This window comes from Balearica regulorum, chromosome 1, assembly GCF_011004875.1.
Source record: "Balearica regulorum gibbericeps isolate bBalReg1 chromosome 1, bBalReg1.pri, whole genome shotgun sequence".
Lineage (NCBI taxonomy): Eukaryota > Metazoa > Chordata > Aves > Gruiformes > Gruidae > Balearica > Balearica regulorum.
The window spans coordinates 41,059,271-41,076,083 of record NC_046184.1 but is presented as its reverse complement, the minus strand read 5'-3'; the positions used below and the strand labels follow the sequence as shown (position 1 = coordinate 41,076,083).

At 38.8% G+C, this 16,813-nt stretch overlaps 1 protein-coding gene across 2 annotated transcripts in view; it reads right to left on the bottom strand.

Annotated features, from left to right (window-relative positions):
- TRHDE (thyrotropin releasing hormone degrading enzyme) overlaps nucleotides 1-16,813 on the bottom strand; it is a 224,835-nt gene that overhangs the window by 178,136 nt on the left and 29,886 nt on the right. For both annotated transcript variants that reach the window (XM_075746924.1, XM_075746933.1), the window contains exon 3: nucleotides 3,927-4,053. In XM_075746924.1, coding sequence (XP_075603039.1) covers nucleotides 3,927-4,053 — 127 coding nt within the window. The remainder of the gene's footprint in view (nucleotides 1-3,926; nucleotides 4,054-16,813) is intronic.

Genomic DNA, 16,813 nt, shown 5'->3' with positions numbered 1-16,813 from the left:
GCCCAGAAACCCAAAAATCTTCATGCAAGTGGCTCGTTTATGCACCACGCATGAAGTTTTGTCAGTCTTTCATAACTGGAGCCTTATAAAGGTTCAAGAAGTATTCTGGAAAAGAGATTCTGTGGCCCTTTAACAGAAACACTTGGGAAACTGGAAGACTATGAACATACAGATAACCTTGCTTGCTCAGACACAAAGACTGCCTAGCTCAGTATTCTCTTCTCCAAGAGCAGCCACAAGCAGATGTTTCGGAAAGAGTAAGACCAGGGAAGTATAAATAGCACTCTCTTGAGTGTTTCCTAGCTTCTATTTTCAAACCATGGGATTTCCTCCCCTGGAACACCTCTCCAGTCTTCGTCCATGTCTCTCTTTGGACCTGTACAATCTTTTTGCATCTACGATCTCTTTTGACAAGGACTTTCACAGATTTACCACTTGCTGCAGTAACTGATCTTTTCTTGGTCTTGTACCCATCTCCTGCTAACCTCAATGGGTGGCCCTTGAGTCTTGGTTGGAAAAGGCAGTTAACCCCTCCACCCCAAATCATTCACAGCTTAAGAGTCACAACTATCCCATGTAAAGAGTGCTTGCTTACCTAATCATTCCCCATAGGGAAACTATTCCAGCCTGAAAGATCCTCATAAGAAAAAGCTCTATGCATACAAATAGATTTTTTTTTTTGTATTGCAACCGGGATTAAAAATAAATATGTGATACAAATACAGAAATATATTTTATATTCACCAGCCATAGAAACACAACTAAAACCCCTACTGCATATCCTTTTAGAATTAATTAAACCGAATGCTTTATCCACTCCTCATTTTAACTAGTTTTGATATTATAGTCTTGGAAACATCTGGGGGTTTTAAAGACCTGACTTATTTTTCAGAAATGAAATTTGTACAAAAATTATTAGTTTAAAACCCTACACAAGCATCTTCCAGTTCAGAGTACGATGGGGGAAAAAAAGCACATATCTACAAGCTAAGTAGAACTTTTAACTGTGGAAACTGGTTATTCAAATGAGAAAAATCCCTAATTCACATTTATTACCAGAATTCACATCAATTGGTAAACAAATCTACCATTCCAATGCATTCAGAAGTCAGTACAGGCCATATAAGACCTGAAAAATCTTAGTCATTGGGTGACAAAAAGGTTCTTCCAGATTCTCCACAGCTCCCAATAGTAACAGAGGCTGCCAAGAAGTCAGAGGAGCCCATAACTGGCAACAGCAAGCACAGACATCTGACTGCATGTATAAGTGCAGTAAATAAGCCTGTTTAAAAACAGTCAAGTAGTTAAGAGTGTCAGAAGAAAGTGGTTCCTATAGAGAACACTAGCTGATTTATTACAAACTCAGATGAGGAGCACTAGTTTCAAATGCCAAGGATCCATGGAAACGGACCTCAATGACAGAAGAAGTGAACAAATGAACACAGGTCCCTCTGATACAGTAACACATCTGAAGCACCTGAATGTCCTCGGATATTCCTGCCATAAAGTTCAAATGGATGACCACATAGACGATGGAAGTGCTTCACCAAGAGTTGCAGGTCCCTTGTCCCCACACACACCCCAGCATACAGCACTGACACTAACATATTGCTCAGTAGCTCATATAGCACCTGCATAGTAAGCTGGTCAGTGTTTTAAGAACAGAACTCTTTTGAAAAAATAAAAAGTATTTTCAACCAAAATAATTACATTTGGTTTAGTACACTCTTATTAGAACTAGATAATACATGAAACAAAATTTTTCATTTTTTAAAACATCTACGTTTGAAATAATAGAACATTTTCTACAAAACTGACACTGTCATTACAAAGCTTTTTAAAGTACATTCTTCAATTTTCACTCCCACTTGAAGGCATTTCACATTTCATTTATAAATAAAATGAAAAACTCCTAAAATGTCCCACACAGAAAATTCTGATTTTTCTTAAAACCCTAATGAAGTACTCAATCATTTGCAGTGATGACAGCAGTGTATCAAGTGATAGTCCCAAGGTTTCAGAGAGCACAGGCGTGTTTCCTGTATCAACGCATCCTCCTGATGTACACTCTTTCCACTGCTGTAGCTAATGCTGTTTTGTTTCTCCCCTCAGAAAATTCGTTAAACTAACGCAAAATCACTATCAAAGAAAGACTACAGTGTTTTCATCTTTAGTCTTTCTATTCACCCATCAGACTATTGTCCTTAACAATTGTCCATTTTCCAGTAAAATAATAAAAAATTATTCAGCACTCCAACAACCTGAAGGAGTTGCTTACATGCTTAAATGTAGTGATCTTAGTGTTCTGCTGAACTGAGAACAAACATACCTATGTTCATATGCAAATCAAATTTTCAAAAATATTTACATCATAGTTTTCAAATTTTCCTTATTTACATTAAATACATTCAAGCTTATTATAGCATCACAAACTTTGCAAACTATTTCCTATAGTAGCATTACAGAATAACTAGAAGTTTTCAAGCCGTTTTTCATATTAACTCCACAATTTTACTACAAATACGTGATTAAAAAATATAATTTTACTTGTGACTATTCCTCCTGTTCTATTCCAAAGAGATCCAAACTGGAACATATTCATTTCCGATGAGACGTTTTTAAAAGATATGCCACAGCATAATGATAACGCATACAGCATGTTGAGTTGAAAGACCGTATGTTGCAATTGTGCAAGATATTCTGAAGCAGATACAGTCACTACTGCCTGCTGCTACCTGGCATCCTCAGTAAACTACCTGAAGTAATAGTTGGAGTCCCACTGTTTGTCCTTTGTATTCAATGGGAAGTTTTTTATTATTTTTTTTTCTTCTAAATTTTTGGCACTGGTAAGTCTACAACTTCCTTTATGAAATCATCATTACATACCTGAAGCCAGGTATGACAGGACACACACACAGTCTGATGCATGTGCCATGTTTAACCCACGGCACATTTCTCCAGGACTACACTGCTCGTAACTCATCATTTAAAGATGACAGGAAACAAATACCACAAAGTTCTTATAAAAAATTCATGCAACACCCTCATCTAGCAACATCAATTACTTTATCTATCTCCTGCACCGTTGGCTGTAAGACTAATAAAGCTACTCAGCAGGCAAGGGATTCAATGAAATATACCCTGAGCTCCTGGGAGGATCACCTGTGGTTCCAACTCTAACACTTCTGATCAAATGCAAGCTCTCTTCCTGCTGCTGAGCAATAGGCTTTTCTGGATCTTGATCAAACACGCTCCAAAGGAGGGAGGGTGTAATAATATGGTGTAAGGTATTCAAGTGTGTAGGAGAACAATTGTTGTGGGGAAAGGGAGGAGGAGAAGAAACTATTTTAAAAATACTAGAAATTGACAGCTTTTACATTTAGGTCACTTGAGCAGCAAAACAAGTTCACAGCAATTCTTTCAATAAGCAACAATATAATTAAGCTTATGTACTAATCATCATTAATAAACCACATAAACCAGCATAAAAAAATACTGCCTTGCACTGTTACAGGTTCCCAACTTCCACATATTTTCAATTCTGTTCCCTATCTAAGGCTGAGGCATCACAATACGAATATTACAGAACAAATATCTCCCAGTGGCTACCTAATTAAAGTAAGGACCAAAATAAACAGCATCAGAAAAACCCCAACTCACTTATCAGTGAAAGGTGTCAAGTCCTCTTCCTAGAGTCCCACTGCCTAACAAATTTAAGTACCATCTGCTTCCAAGGCTGGAAAAAGGACAACTGGACTTACCTTTCTCTGCAAGGAAGAGATGAAAAATTCCTTACTTATTCATCCTTCTTAACCCAAACATTTCTTACCTTGAAATCTAGTACATTCCAGTCTTAAATTTCCTTTAAAAAAGCTGACTCAGTCTCCTGTCTCTGGGTGAACTTCATGTTCTAGGGGAAATCTTACCTAGTTTTGGCAGGGAATAGGGCACTTTAAAATAATCTTCATAAAATTCAATGAGTCTCCTTGTAATATTTAGAGCATAGTCCCCCGATCCTCTTCGGATTGCATCAGGCCTTGCATATAACCGTACCTGTTAAAAAAACAAAGCAAAAGACTGATCATTTCAGCATCTACATTTTGAAGCTATCCCACCTGCAGAGGTGAGCTATTCTAAGGTTGTTGTGAGGTTGGAGGATTACTCTCTTAAAGCCAAATATGACTGTCGTACATTTGTCAAAACATGTCATAGCTGAAAATCAGAACTTCCACAAAGGTTACAAAGTTGAGAAGTCACAATCTCCTACTTGTTTGTGTTGCCAAATAAAAGACTTAACACTCCTTGCATCAAAATAAATATTCAAAGAAAAACACTTACATGTGTTTGCTAGAGATATGATGGGAGAGTGGATTAGTATAATGGTTCTCTGCCTACACTGAATGTAGGCGGGATGCAGTGGCTCAGTAGGAGAGAAGTTCACGGTTTGTTAAAGGCACATTATATCAAGCCCTGAAAGTATTAGTAGACTGTGGAGGGGGGAAAAAAAAACATTGTTCTCTTTTCTTTTCTCTGGCAGTGACACAGTTACTCTCGATGAGCTATGGAAGACTGCAAAAACAACCATTTATAAGCTCATTCATGTACACAAACAATTAACATTCCTGAAACCTCCATGACTGCTTCAGGCCTCTGTTTTCAGAAAGCAGTAAGTTAAAGCTGTTTATACAAGCCCCCGACTGCTGCGTTCAGGACAAAACAGCTCACACCTCTGACTACGGGGAGCCCCCAAGTGTGACCAGTTGCCCTCCCCATGCACGAGGCATCGGAAAGCACTGCCAAGTTATTCATTATTCCCTGTCCTTACAGTCCTTAACGCTTCCTTGGTGTGAAGATGACATACAGCTAATGAGAACTGTTAACCAAGAAAGGACAGACACTTTTCGTTCTCCTTCCTCATACATGGTCTGATGGATGTAGCCAAGGGGAAGCAGTGTGTCTCTAGTGGTTGTGGCAGAAGGTCTCTCCCTGAAGTACATAATGACCTGATACAAATGAGACTCTATCAGTCAGTCCTAATAATAGTATCTGACTCGCTAATACTTTCTGTGGTAGGATTAAATCCCAGCCAGGGTTCCGAGGAAAGCAGCAGGGCAGAAATCAGAAAATATCAATGCAAACATGAAGCAGAAATATCAATTTTGAAATGTTTCTAAATGCTCTATTCTGGACCAAGAAAAGCCAATGGGATTTTCAGCTTCAGTGAAAGCATTACCAAGTATTGCTTTACTGCTCTTTTCCTCAACCAGTTCAGTTACCCAAGTGGAAACCAGATATCAAACCTCAGTACACTGTACCTGTCAGTTCGGTTTTAACCCACTATCTCTTTGTTTTCAGTATTCAGACACAATATTCTGCTTTGTTACTATGTCCACCTTCATATTTTTATCTTTCTGTTGTATTAGACTCAGTGCACAATCAACCATAGTTATCATTTGTAAAGTAAAACAGATAACACTGTAACCTAATGAGACATGTAATAAAGCAGACTTCTCATAATCACCACCTGAAAGCATATAAACCGTTATCTGAACACTTCCAAGTCACTGTTTTTGTTTATTGCTTCCTTCCAAAGTTAAGTGACATGTACATTAAATGTTGCTTTATCTGCTAAAGTAAATATATTTTTTTAACAAAATAGATATTAACCACAGAGATCCTAATTCAAACATCTTAAAACCTTTAGTTTACGGAAGGATGGTAAGAATCACAATTAGATTTGTGATGAACACTGTTTTGTATCATTAAACCTTTATACACAATTTTGCATAATTGCTTTACTGGCACAGTTGACTGTATCAGCAAATTAGGAAAAAAAGAGTCAGCCAACCAAGTATGCAAAAAATCATTCAATTTGACAGTGGCCAAATGTGTCCATAATAAGGAATAGGACAACAGAAAGAAAGAAAAAAATAGGTACATACAAGAAAAATCAAGGTTCAACTTACTGCATTACAATGTGTGTCTTTTGGCAAATGCAGACAAGGCATTTAATGGTGTCTGAGACGGAGCCCAGGTACCAAAGCTCAAAAACCGCAATGCTGCAAACTTTCATTTGCCACCTGCCTAATGCTGAATATAGTTTTATTTTGCCTGTAAAGTTTCCCTGTGTGCCTCTCTGCCTGCCTAGAACAGCTCCGGACTGCCAGGGCTGCATGGCTCACACCAAGGTCACCCCTAAACTGGAACACAGTTGAGAAATTACCAGTGCCTTTGCCCAGGTCTCTCAGGGGCTTTGAGGCAATAGGTAATGCCGAAGCACGCCAACCATCCTCAACTGCTGGGTCTGCTTCTGCCTTTCACCCAACAACCACTGAACGGGAAATGTACGGAGGAACCTTAGAGGCACCATCGTGGACTTACCGCTTGCCTCAGCATATTCCCTCTTGGTTAGCAGAGGGCTGTGGCAGGGGACAGTCTGTGAGATTCTGCCTACCTGGCTGGCTGGTTCAGATGAACACCTCCTCAGGTGTCATCCATGATACAAGCAGCTTGGTCCAGAATTCAGTCTAAAGGCTAGGACCTATAAGCTTGAAATTGAAGCCCCTAACTTTCACGCACCCATGTCTTTTAATGTGTATAGGCTTATCTTGACCAAGTTTTACCTCCAAAAATGGGGATTACATGATTCCCTTAGCTTATACGAAGATTCTGAGTTGTTAAGTAATAAAGACTGTAAAGTTCTCAGATACTGCTCCAAAGAGAAGCTTAAGTAAATAAAACAGAAAGAAGATTAAGACATGAGATTTGTTTATCATAATTTTGTTGTTTGTTTGCTGCTTTCATTTCAAAAGGCAGACAGGTTGTGTTACTTTATAACTATGTTGGACCGAACAATAATGCGTAATTATTATTTACTTTCCCACAAGGTGTTTGATCACTATACTAAGAATTTGATTTTACATTAATTTAAATAACAAAAAGAACAGACTATCTTCTGCAGGGTCAGATTTAAATATAAATAAAAGTTAGCATGTGTACTCCTACAAAAGATAAATAGGTTTCTAGCTTAGGTGCATAATTTATCACTCACTGCAATGGCACCTACTGCCCCGCAAATATTACTGAAGCTCTTTTTCACAATCTTTGCAAGATTAGGTTGTATTATTATTTTCATGTAAGACAGTGGAGAACAAAGAGAGACTGAGACTAATTCTAATGTCAAGTATACTTAATAGTTTTATTGCACACACTTAAAGCACTGTTCCCCCATTATATCTTATTGCAGTGGTGAACACTTTATACAGCTTTGAGTCTGGTCACAGGTGCCTTAGTTTGAGTATTAAGAAAATTAGTAACACGCAATTAGTGACTAAATGAGACAGTGTCAGTTTATGTGATTTGCTCAGCATCTCACAGCAACTCTGGTGGCAGATGCAGGGAGGGAATTCAAAGATGGCCTTCAGCCTGGCAGCCACCTGACAATCTGCACCAAGCACCTTCCACATTTAGGAATTAATAAGGTAGGGACTGTTCAGACAACAGGCGTATACACAGCATACTGGTGCTGTCCTGATGCAACATAGTTCCTTGTGTGTCTAAATGATAAAAATACCAGAAAAATATTATGAGGGATCATATTAGTAATGACACTGTACCTATGAATATAAAAAACTTCACATGGTCAACCTAAATTCTGCATTTTTTTCTTAACTCATAGAATCATAGAATGGTTTGGGTTGGAAGGGACCTCAAAGCCCATCTAGTTCCAGGTCCCCTGCCATGGGCAGGAACACCCTCCACTAGACCAGGTTGCCCAAAGCCCCATCCAGCCTGGCCTTGAACACTTCCAGGGAGGGGACATCCACAACCTCCCTGGGCAACCTGTTCCACTACCTCACCACCCTCACAGTAAAGAATTTTTTCCTTATATCTAATCTAAATCCACCCTCTTTCAGTTTAAAGCCATTATCCTTTGTCCTATCACTACATGCCCTTGTAAATAGTCCCTCTCTAGCTTTCCTGTGGGCCCCATTTAGGTACTGGAAGGCTGCTCTAAGGTCTCCCCAGAGCCTTCTCTTCTCCAGGGACAACCCCAACCCTCTCAGCCTGTCTTCACAGAAGAGGTGCTCCAGCCCTCTGATCATCTTCATGGCCCTCCTCTGGACTCACTCCAACAGCTCCATGTCCTTCTTATACTGAGGACCCCAGAGCTGGATGCAGTGCTCCAGGTGGGGTCTCACAAGAGCAGAGCAGAGGAGGAGAATCACCTCCCTCAACCTGCTGGTCACGCTTCTTTTGATGCAGCCCAGGATATGGCTGGCTTTCTGGGCTGTAAGTGCACATAACTCCTTTGCACCTACATTTGTAACCATTACCAATCTTTCAACAGAAGTTCTGACTACTAAGAAAAAAAAAATCCAAACCTCTCATTTCTCTCTCAAATAGAACCAGACTGACCCCCTCCTTCCTACCGCAAGTTTGAGTACCTAGGTTTGCACCTTCAGCCCTACAACTCAGACCTCTCCTTTGACATTTATAAGATGCTATTGTTTTTATAACGCAAAACCACTGATGTAGGATACCACAAACACTTTGCTAGAAATAATTTACACTTTTGTTTACAGCAGAGCAATAAGTTATTAGAAATCCTAGATGACATCACTGCCATGTGTATTTTCTTATTCTTTTCTGAAGTGAGCAAAAATGTAAGTTGTTTCCCCTTGTTTCCTTTCCAGAAGCCCTGGGCTATTTTCATTAGAACTTTAAATAAAAACAATACAATAGCCATACTCAGATACCACTACAGAAAAATCATCCTGAAGGATTAATTTAAAAATATTAGTAACCTAACTAAAGTTCTTAGAATTACTTTGGCAGCATTATCAGAGAAAATACTAAAATATTCCTGAAAAATTTTATGGTAAATTCCATATATTTGTTATAACTGATCAATAGTGTACCGCTCCGTAGCAAGTCAAAAGTATTTGCTGTACAAAAAAGTGTACTTTCACAAATAATTTGTACACTCTGCAACATTTTTTGTAGTGTCTCTTAATATTTAAGCATTTGTTACATAAAATAGTCAAAGTAATTTAAAAATAGTTGTAATACCAGGTCACCAGAACAGATGAATGTGTTTGTAAAGTAAGAGTTGTTTGCCATAATGAGGGACACTTGCGATATACACTAAGAAATGTGCAACAGATTTAGAACAAATCACATCTAACTGAAGTCAGGTTATTAACTACTACGCATGAGAAAATCTTCCTGCCTACAGTTGCTAAAAATCATTCATCAAAAAGAAAGTCAGCACTTAGAAAGAAAGAAAAAGAGAGATTTTCTTATCTTATTAGAGTGTTTCAAAAATGTGAAGTAGTAACTATATACAAGGTACAACGGGTAAATTCTGACAAGCACAAACTGTAAATAGCAATGAACATCTTAATTTCTGGTGAATAGTATGATCACTAAAAATGTTTCCACTGTACCAAAGACTAGTGATAATTTCAGCATATAATGAAAAGAGGTATGGGTTCAGAAAAAGTAAAAGCTATCCTAGTCCTGGCATTTTAAAATCATGACTTTTTTTTCTTTTCTTTTTTTTTTCATTAAAATTGAAGTACGTGAAAAAAGAAAAGGATGAAAGGGATGAAGAATGGTAAAGAAAAACCTGCGATCATTTTTTCACATTCTGTAAAGTATTTCAGGCAAACTGAAGGCTTTGTTCAATTCTCCTTTGCAGGTAGGAGCAATTTGGAATACATTCAGTATTTTGATCATGGAAATAAAAAGTAAAAAATCCATTATTTACACATGTCTAATTCAAAAAAGACTGTTGTCCAGCCTTCTCCCTCTGCAGGAACTCACCAAAGATGAAGGAAGACGAGAGAGAACCACAGTATGTTCTCCTTCTGGCACTAGGAGAAGACACTAACACCTTTGCTAGAGGTTCCCACAAGGCTGCCAACCTGCTTCCCCAGGGAATTCAGAAAGCTGACAACCTGGCAGAAATCAGGATGCTTACAGCAAGAGCCTTGCAGGCCTGAAGCATGTCATACACCAGAGCCCACCTCTTACTTTAGAATTAAATATCCACTTCTACATTTGAAGCCTGTTCTTGAAGACATTATTCTCTTGGCTACCTTCTATTTTATGCATGCATCCCCTTTGAAACCTTAATTTTTACAGTGTTGTTATCTTTTGGGGGGAGTGTGACCTTGGCTTAATACCAAGACATATTTTTTTCTTTTATTTATTGTAACAGTAAAGTTTGCTGATCACAATAATCCCATGTAACACCCTGCATTAATTCTGCAAGGCACCTTTTCTTTATACATTTAGACATTTTATTCCATGTTTTAAGACAACTCCAATTGCCATCACTGCCTTCCCTGATGCCCTGGGGGGATCACAGCTCACTGGATAAGAAATACTGCTCCAAGGGAATAAGTGCACCTCTGGTTTAGGAAGGGTAGGCTTGTTTTAGAGCAGATGGCTCATTGGGCTCCAATGACCTGACACAACACCCGCTGACTTCAACTGAATGACTCCTGTTAACTACAGAGGTTTTAAATCAGACTTCCAGAGGAGGCATGACCCATCCAGCCCCTGGGAGAGGGACACTTCTGCCAAGGCAACCTTCACCAACAGCATCTGCCATGTCTAGAGTCCATGTTTTTAGATCACCACTTGAGTAGTCCTTATTAGGCAGTGCACTGGAAAAAAATGGGGGAAAAAATAATCCTTTATCTGGCAGTACTCTGGTCACAACCACTGATAGTTCAGATCATAAGAAGCAGGACCACTGACTGGATCTTAACTTTATATCCCATGTGCTATGAGGAAAATAGCTCTCTGCTTCTTGAAAGAATCCTGACATAGAATTTGCATAGCAGTAACCATAGCTGTATCTCTGTCACAGCATTAGGTACAAGGCCAGCTTTGTTGCTGACAAGGGGAGAAGATGCATCTGTAATCCCTGCCCTCGCTTCACACCATCCCATACTGTGGACTTTGCCACACACGTGACTACACAAAACCACTCCCGAAGGTACCCCATCCACAGAGAGCTTTTGCCCAGCCCTGAATGCCATCACGTCACGTCACATCACATCAGCCTGTGGCATCACAGACGCCTGAATCTCTCTCGCTGTTACCTTGGCACTATTACAGCACCTTTCCAAGCAAAGATAGTTACTGTTCCAAGGATGGCATCCACCTATTTCGCTACTGTCTAGATTTCCCCTCTCCCTTTTTTCTATCTTTGGTCCATGTTGCTACACGTACTTAAGTTGGAACAAACTGGGAGCGAAGGGGCGTATGGAAATTGAGCAAAAGTCTGACCACAACCTTAAATATTGTTTTCTCAGGCAAACACGGACTAGGTAACCTTGTATCAACACAGGAATCCATCTCACAAGTAAGGATAGTTTCCCCTCCCACCTACTTCAAGCAGAATTAAAAGGAACTTTGTCAGGTGTTTTACAGCAGCTCGGAGTGCTTTGCCATTATGAAGCAGATGTTTCTGCACACCCACTGGTGTCAGAAATGCCACCCTGGGAATAATGCTTGTTCTTTAATCCCTTCCTCAAAGCCAGCAGGCTCCACACAAAGCACTGTTCTGGGGAGGCCCCTCCACACTAGCTCTAGCCCAGAGCTGGTACATCTGATGATCTCATGATGATTTAAAAATCTCAGTTCAGGAAAGCACTTACGCATATGTTTAATTTTAAATATGTGTTTAACCTCAAACATGCATTTACATGTTTCAGAAGACCTTAACATTTCAATAGAGCAGCCGCTTACAAATTTTATAAAGGGGGAGGAAATAGTCTTATGCTCTTTATTCCAAGATCCGTAATACTTCTGCAACAAGTGACACTCAGCTGAAAACTGCATGTATTGCCTCTATACTTAAAAGCTTCAATTTACTTGATAATCTGAGATCTCTTTCATCCTTATTTTACTAATTGACTATTTTAGGCACATGCATTGGTGTTATTATTGTTACAGAGATAAATATATGTTCATATTACATGTTTAATATAGCAGACAGATGTCTGGATACAACAGTCCTGGCTGTGACCTCCTTGGGTCACTTCTGCAAACAAGGCATTGCATTTTAAATGAGTTTTTAAATCTGATAAATTCAAAACAAATTCAATACATACGCAAACAAGCTACAAGCCAGTTCCACCAAGAAGCTACGAGTTGCTTCACATGTGTGCATAGCTCCATGAGTTGTGTGTGTTCAAATGCAATAAAGTTTACAACTGACAAGTGAAGGAAAGAGAGAGATAGCTGTCATGAAATATCAATTTCACTGTAGTGAACATAGTTAAACTTCATAATGGGAAGAAATGACAGAAAAAATGCCTTGCTTCAATCTCCTATTCATTATTCATCACGGACAATACCCAAAAGATACTGTATGGTAATGAAATATGCTTACTGAATACCGAAGGGACAGCTCATCTTTATAAGGACATGACTTTTCTCCAAACTGAGCAGACATACACAGCACAGCACTGCACATTTTTTGGATATAATTATTACCAAAAAAGTTTTAATAAATTTAGGAAATTTTTTTTAAAGCTAGCTGGAAACGGGGAGAGTTCAATGACCTGATACTTTCCGAGGAAACACTGTTTTGCTGGAGATCGGGTGGAACTTTTTTCAAAGTAAACAAACATTATCTTTGCATCCTCATTCAAAACATCTTTTACTGGTTTAATAAACCAGTTAAAAGAAGAGAAGTCACCACTAAAAAAATATATATATATATGCAAGAAATGATGGGAGGGAGTTATACTAGTCAAGAAGTTTCTCAGAAAACTAAATGCAAGCACAGAGGTGCCTGAACATTGTTGCAGGGCAAGGGGAAAGAGGCTTTGAACAGACATAGCAGATGTTCCTGGATAAAAATTCATAGCATGACCCTGAAGGAGAAATAAGTGAAAGAAACTTCTGGGGTTCCAGCTGACAGTGGGAAAAGGAGGAATATTAAACAAAGGCATTGCCATGTATTTTCAGAGTTGTGAAGGGGGGGGGGGGGGGGGGGGGGGGAAGGATTCTCCTTTCAAATAAATAGGACTGCATGGGAGAAGCATCTGGTTGCCTCATCAATTTCTCATCTGAACAAAACCAAATGCAAGTGTTTGCTGACTGCTCCAGCCAAAGGTGCAACAATATATTCCACCAGGAGGCAAAACTGTCATGCAGACTTGCTACAATTTCTAACTTGGGAAGAGATCATAAAATACTTTGGAAAGTTAATGAGCTGCACTCACATATAAATCTGACCAATGCTCAGCTGGCATAAAATAAAATACTGGCTATGTCACTGACCACAGTGCCATTAAGATCAATTTAGAGCACTCAGGATCTGTATCATCTTGTTGAAATGGCTCAGGGACAGAAAGTGAACATGTTAACAACTAATGTGTAGCAAATGTAATTATGGACACCATTCCATACCCATTTCAGCCAACTAAGACTGCCACGATCCCACCACTACATACTCAGTCTTTTCATCTCAATTCTTCCCTTACATCAGCACTACAGCTCGTCTCACCTCAGAGGAAGCTTTCAACCAGATGAGTGGGCTAACTATGCCAGCCAAGTGGGCAGCGTCCAGGCAGCCCAGCTTCCTCACCTGGCCACTGTCCTCAACCTAGGAGGAAAAACTACGCAACTGTGGGGAATTCAGCATCTAAACTGTTGCAATTCCTCGTGGTTACAGCTCCTTCCAGTTCTTTGTAGAAGGAACAAAATCAGCATAGCTTTAAGAAACGAAGCAAAAGATTTACATTATTTACCTATTACACATAAAAACTCTGTATTGCCACACCAGTGGCAAGATGATGTGAGAATGGCTCTTTCCTCCAGGAAAAAATCTGCAGTAGATGTATCCCAAGGGCTAACGGGGCATTTCCATTTCCTTTGGTTGGACTGGGATTGGATTGACATTCGAAGAATTCTCTCATTCGGAGTATTTTTCATTGGTTATTTTATAGTCAAAGCATTCACATCGCACATCATTCATAAATAATATTTCACCTATTCTTGGATAAAAACTGAGTTACAGAAGTACACAAGTTTAAAGAAAGTGCTAACAAGTGACCTACAACATTCAGCAGCCCTACAGCAGGACCGATTTCACCTGGCTAGAGACTGCCCTGTCACAAGCACACAGATGTTACCTTAGAGTGATTCCATTTGAAATTATAATCTGCAACTATTGTAACTGCTGATTTATATTTCAGCATTGTCTAGAGGCTGTCAATATGACAATGAGGTTCCCCTGTGCTCAGCTGGCTACATAAATAGGAGCAAGGGTTGACCGTTGCTCTCAGATCTTTCAGTCTAAACAGAGACAGGCAAAAAACATGGGGGAAATTAACTGTTATTATCTCTATTTTATAAATGAAAGATGCAGAAAGATGGGCTTAATATCAACAAGAAAATCTGAAAAAGAGCTGGAAATAGAACTCAAATTTCCTCACTGCCCTAAACTGATAAATCATCTTTCCATCATAAAAAATCAAATTACTATTCCTAAAACACATTTTCTGGAAAATAGCCTCTTCCATTAAAAATTAAAAAAAAAAAAAATTTAAAAAATCCTATTTTCAGGTTGCTCAGTCACAACATGTTTTTCAAAAAACAGACCTAAGCTATAGCCCAAACTGTAGACTGAGATCCCTGAAATTGCTCAACTTCAGGAGACATTCTGAAAACTGCAGTTCCTCACATTCATTCATGTCTGCAAGTAACCATCCCATTCCAGTAACAACATCTTTTGTCAAGTGGCTACCATGCTGAGCCTATTTAGCTTTGTTTAAAGGAAAACACTATTTTCTTATTCATTTAAAATAAATTACTTTAAGAGATTTCAACAAAGTGGTCCCCTACAAAATAGCTACTAAGTAAAGTGATGTACTTGTCCAGAGCATAACAATAAACCTGGGAGGAGACAGAGACAGACTGTACATGACAATCCAACAAAGATAATTGCAAGGGCACATTGATACTTCCATGTTTCACATAAATTCAGCACAACCATAGTCTGGTAGAGATACATTTCACCATACTCATCATATGTTTGCAGTAAATCTTGATTGGTATAAGAAAAAAAAAATCTGTGGTAAATAAATGCATAGCTTATGATAGCAGCAATAAGCAAAAGGAACACAGGAAATTAGCTTGTGAGCTACGTGTAAACTTAATAGAACAACTGTTTGCAAGGTAAACAGATTAGTACTATAAGGTGCTGAGTTTTAGAGTACCCTTTAAAACTTGCTGGCATTGAGGAAACTCAGCACTTTGTAGCCACGTCTTCATTGTGCTGGATTGAGCCCACAATACTTTTGGAAAAACTGTACCTAGCCCTTAGAAGGGAGAAAAATACGCACGTGGGAAATTTTGTGCTCTGACTGGTATGAAATCCATAACAAAAATAAAAATGTGTTACATCAATAAGAGCAGCAACCATATTAACAGTGAGAGTTCCTTCAGGCTAAAAACTTGTCGGAGCAAAGAGACAAACAATTTGGTCAGTAAAAGCAAAATCCATAAACCGTGAAATAGGAAAACAAGAAATCAAACTTTTTGTATGGACACACACTAAAATCCAGTAAAGAAAACTTCATTAAATGCTCTGTTCCTGACTCTCAACTAGTATTTTAAATGTTTTTTAAAAAGCCTCCCAATCCACAGAACAATATAAAAAGTGGAAAAAAAAAAAAGCTAAACGTGCTAACAGCATCCAAACACTTTCACGCAACTAGCCTCTGACAAAACCATAGGCAGAATGAGCACTTCAGCCAGAGAAGATAAATTAGGGAAGAGGGAGTTATCTATCAATAACATCTCCAGTCCCCTTCTGGGCACACCAATCTGAGTGTAAAACATGAGAATTAGAAAGAAAAAAAAATCCAAAGGCAAATCACAATTACAGAGAAAGCAAAATAGAAGGGCTGAATCAATTAGACCATTATTCCTATCTCAGGCCTCCCATCTGAAAAAGATCAAGGCCACAACCAGGGATCAAAGTGATTAACCACCTAACCAGCAGCCAGCAGAGACATAGATGAGAAGTGGCAGATCATATACACACAAAGAATCTGAACTGGCAAACAGAGGCTTTTTGAACCTTAAGACAGAAGCAGCTGCAAAATTCAAGTACTCTGACATATACAAACTTAGACAAATGTGATAAACAAGACTCTGAGGCATGCTGGTTTTAATCTACAGAACACATGTTAATATAACAACATATGAACTGTTTAAATTAAAATACTATAAAATGTTTAACTGCAGGGTTATTAATCAAATCCCTTCCAATATATGAAATACTCAGATGTTTATGATTACGAAAAGTTCTTTTTGCACATTTTATTATTCAAATTACATTCCTCCTCTTAAAACCTCCACTACTCTGGACATGACAATGTCCTATTAGGACGATGTAAATTAATCAACGATATCCTCTGCATGCCTATGGAACAGGCTGTTTGCTAACACTTTCTGATCAGCCACAGCTCAAACACCGCATCTGGTTCACATCTGGAGAGCTAGCCAGTCAGCTAACCAGCTGAGATTAAACTAGGTCTGGATGACTATCACATAGGTTTCCCAAAATAAAATAAGTTGGTGAGAGCTGACCTCTTCACTCCTACCGATGTGCTGGCTCGCACTAGATTAAAATAGTTTGTTTAGAACAGGATCATGTCTAAGATGAAACAGGACTCAAACCCTTTCTTATAAAAAAGTTGGGGCAATTCCTTCCTCAGGAAGCACTAGCACAAAATGCAACAGCAGGGTCCAATGGATTATGGGAAGATTGAACGAA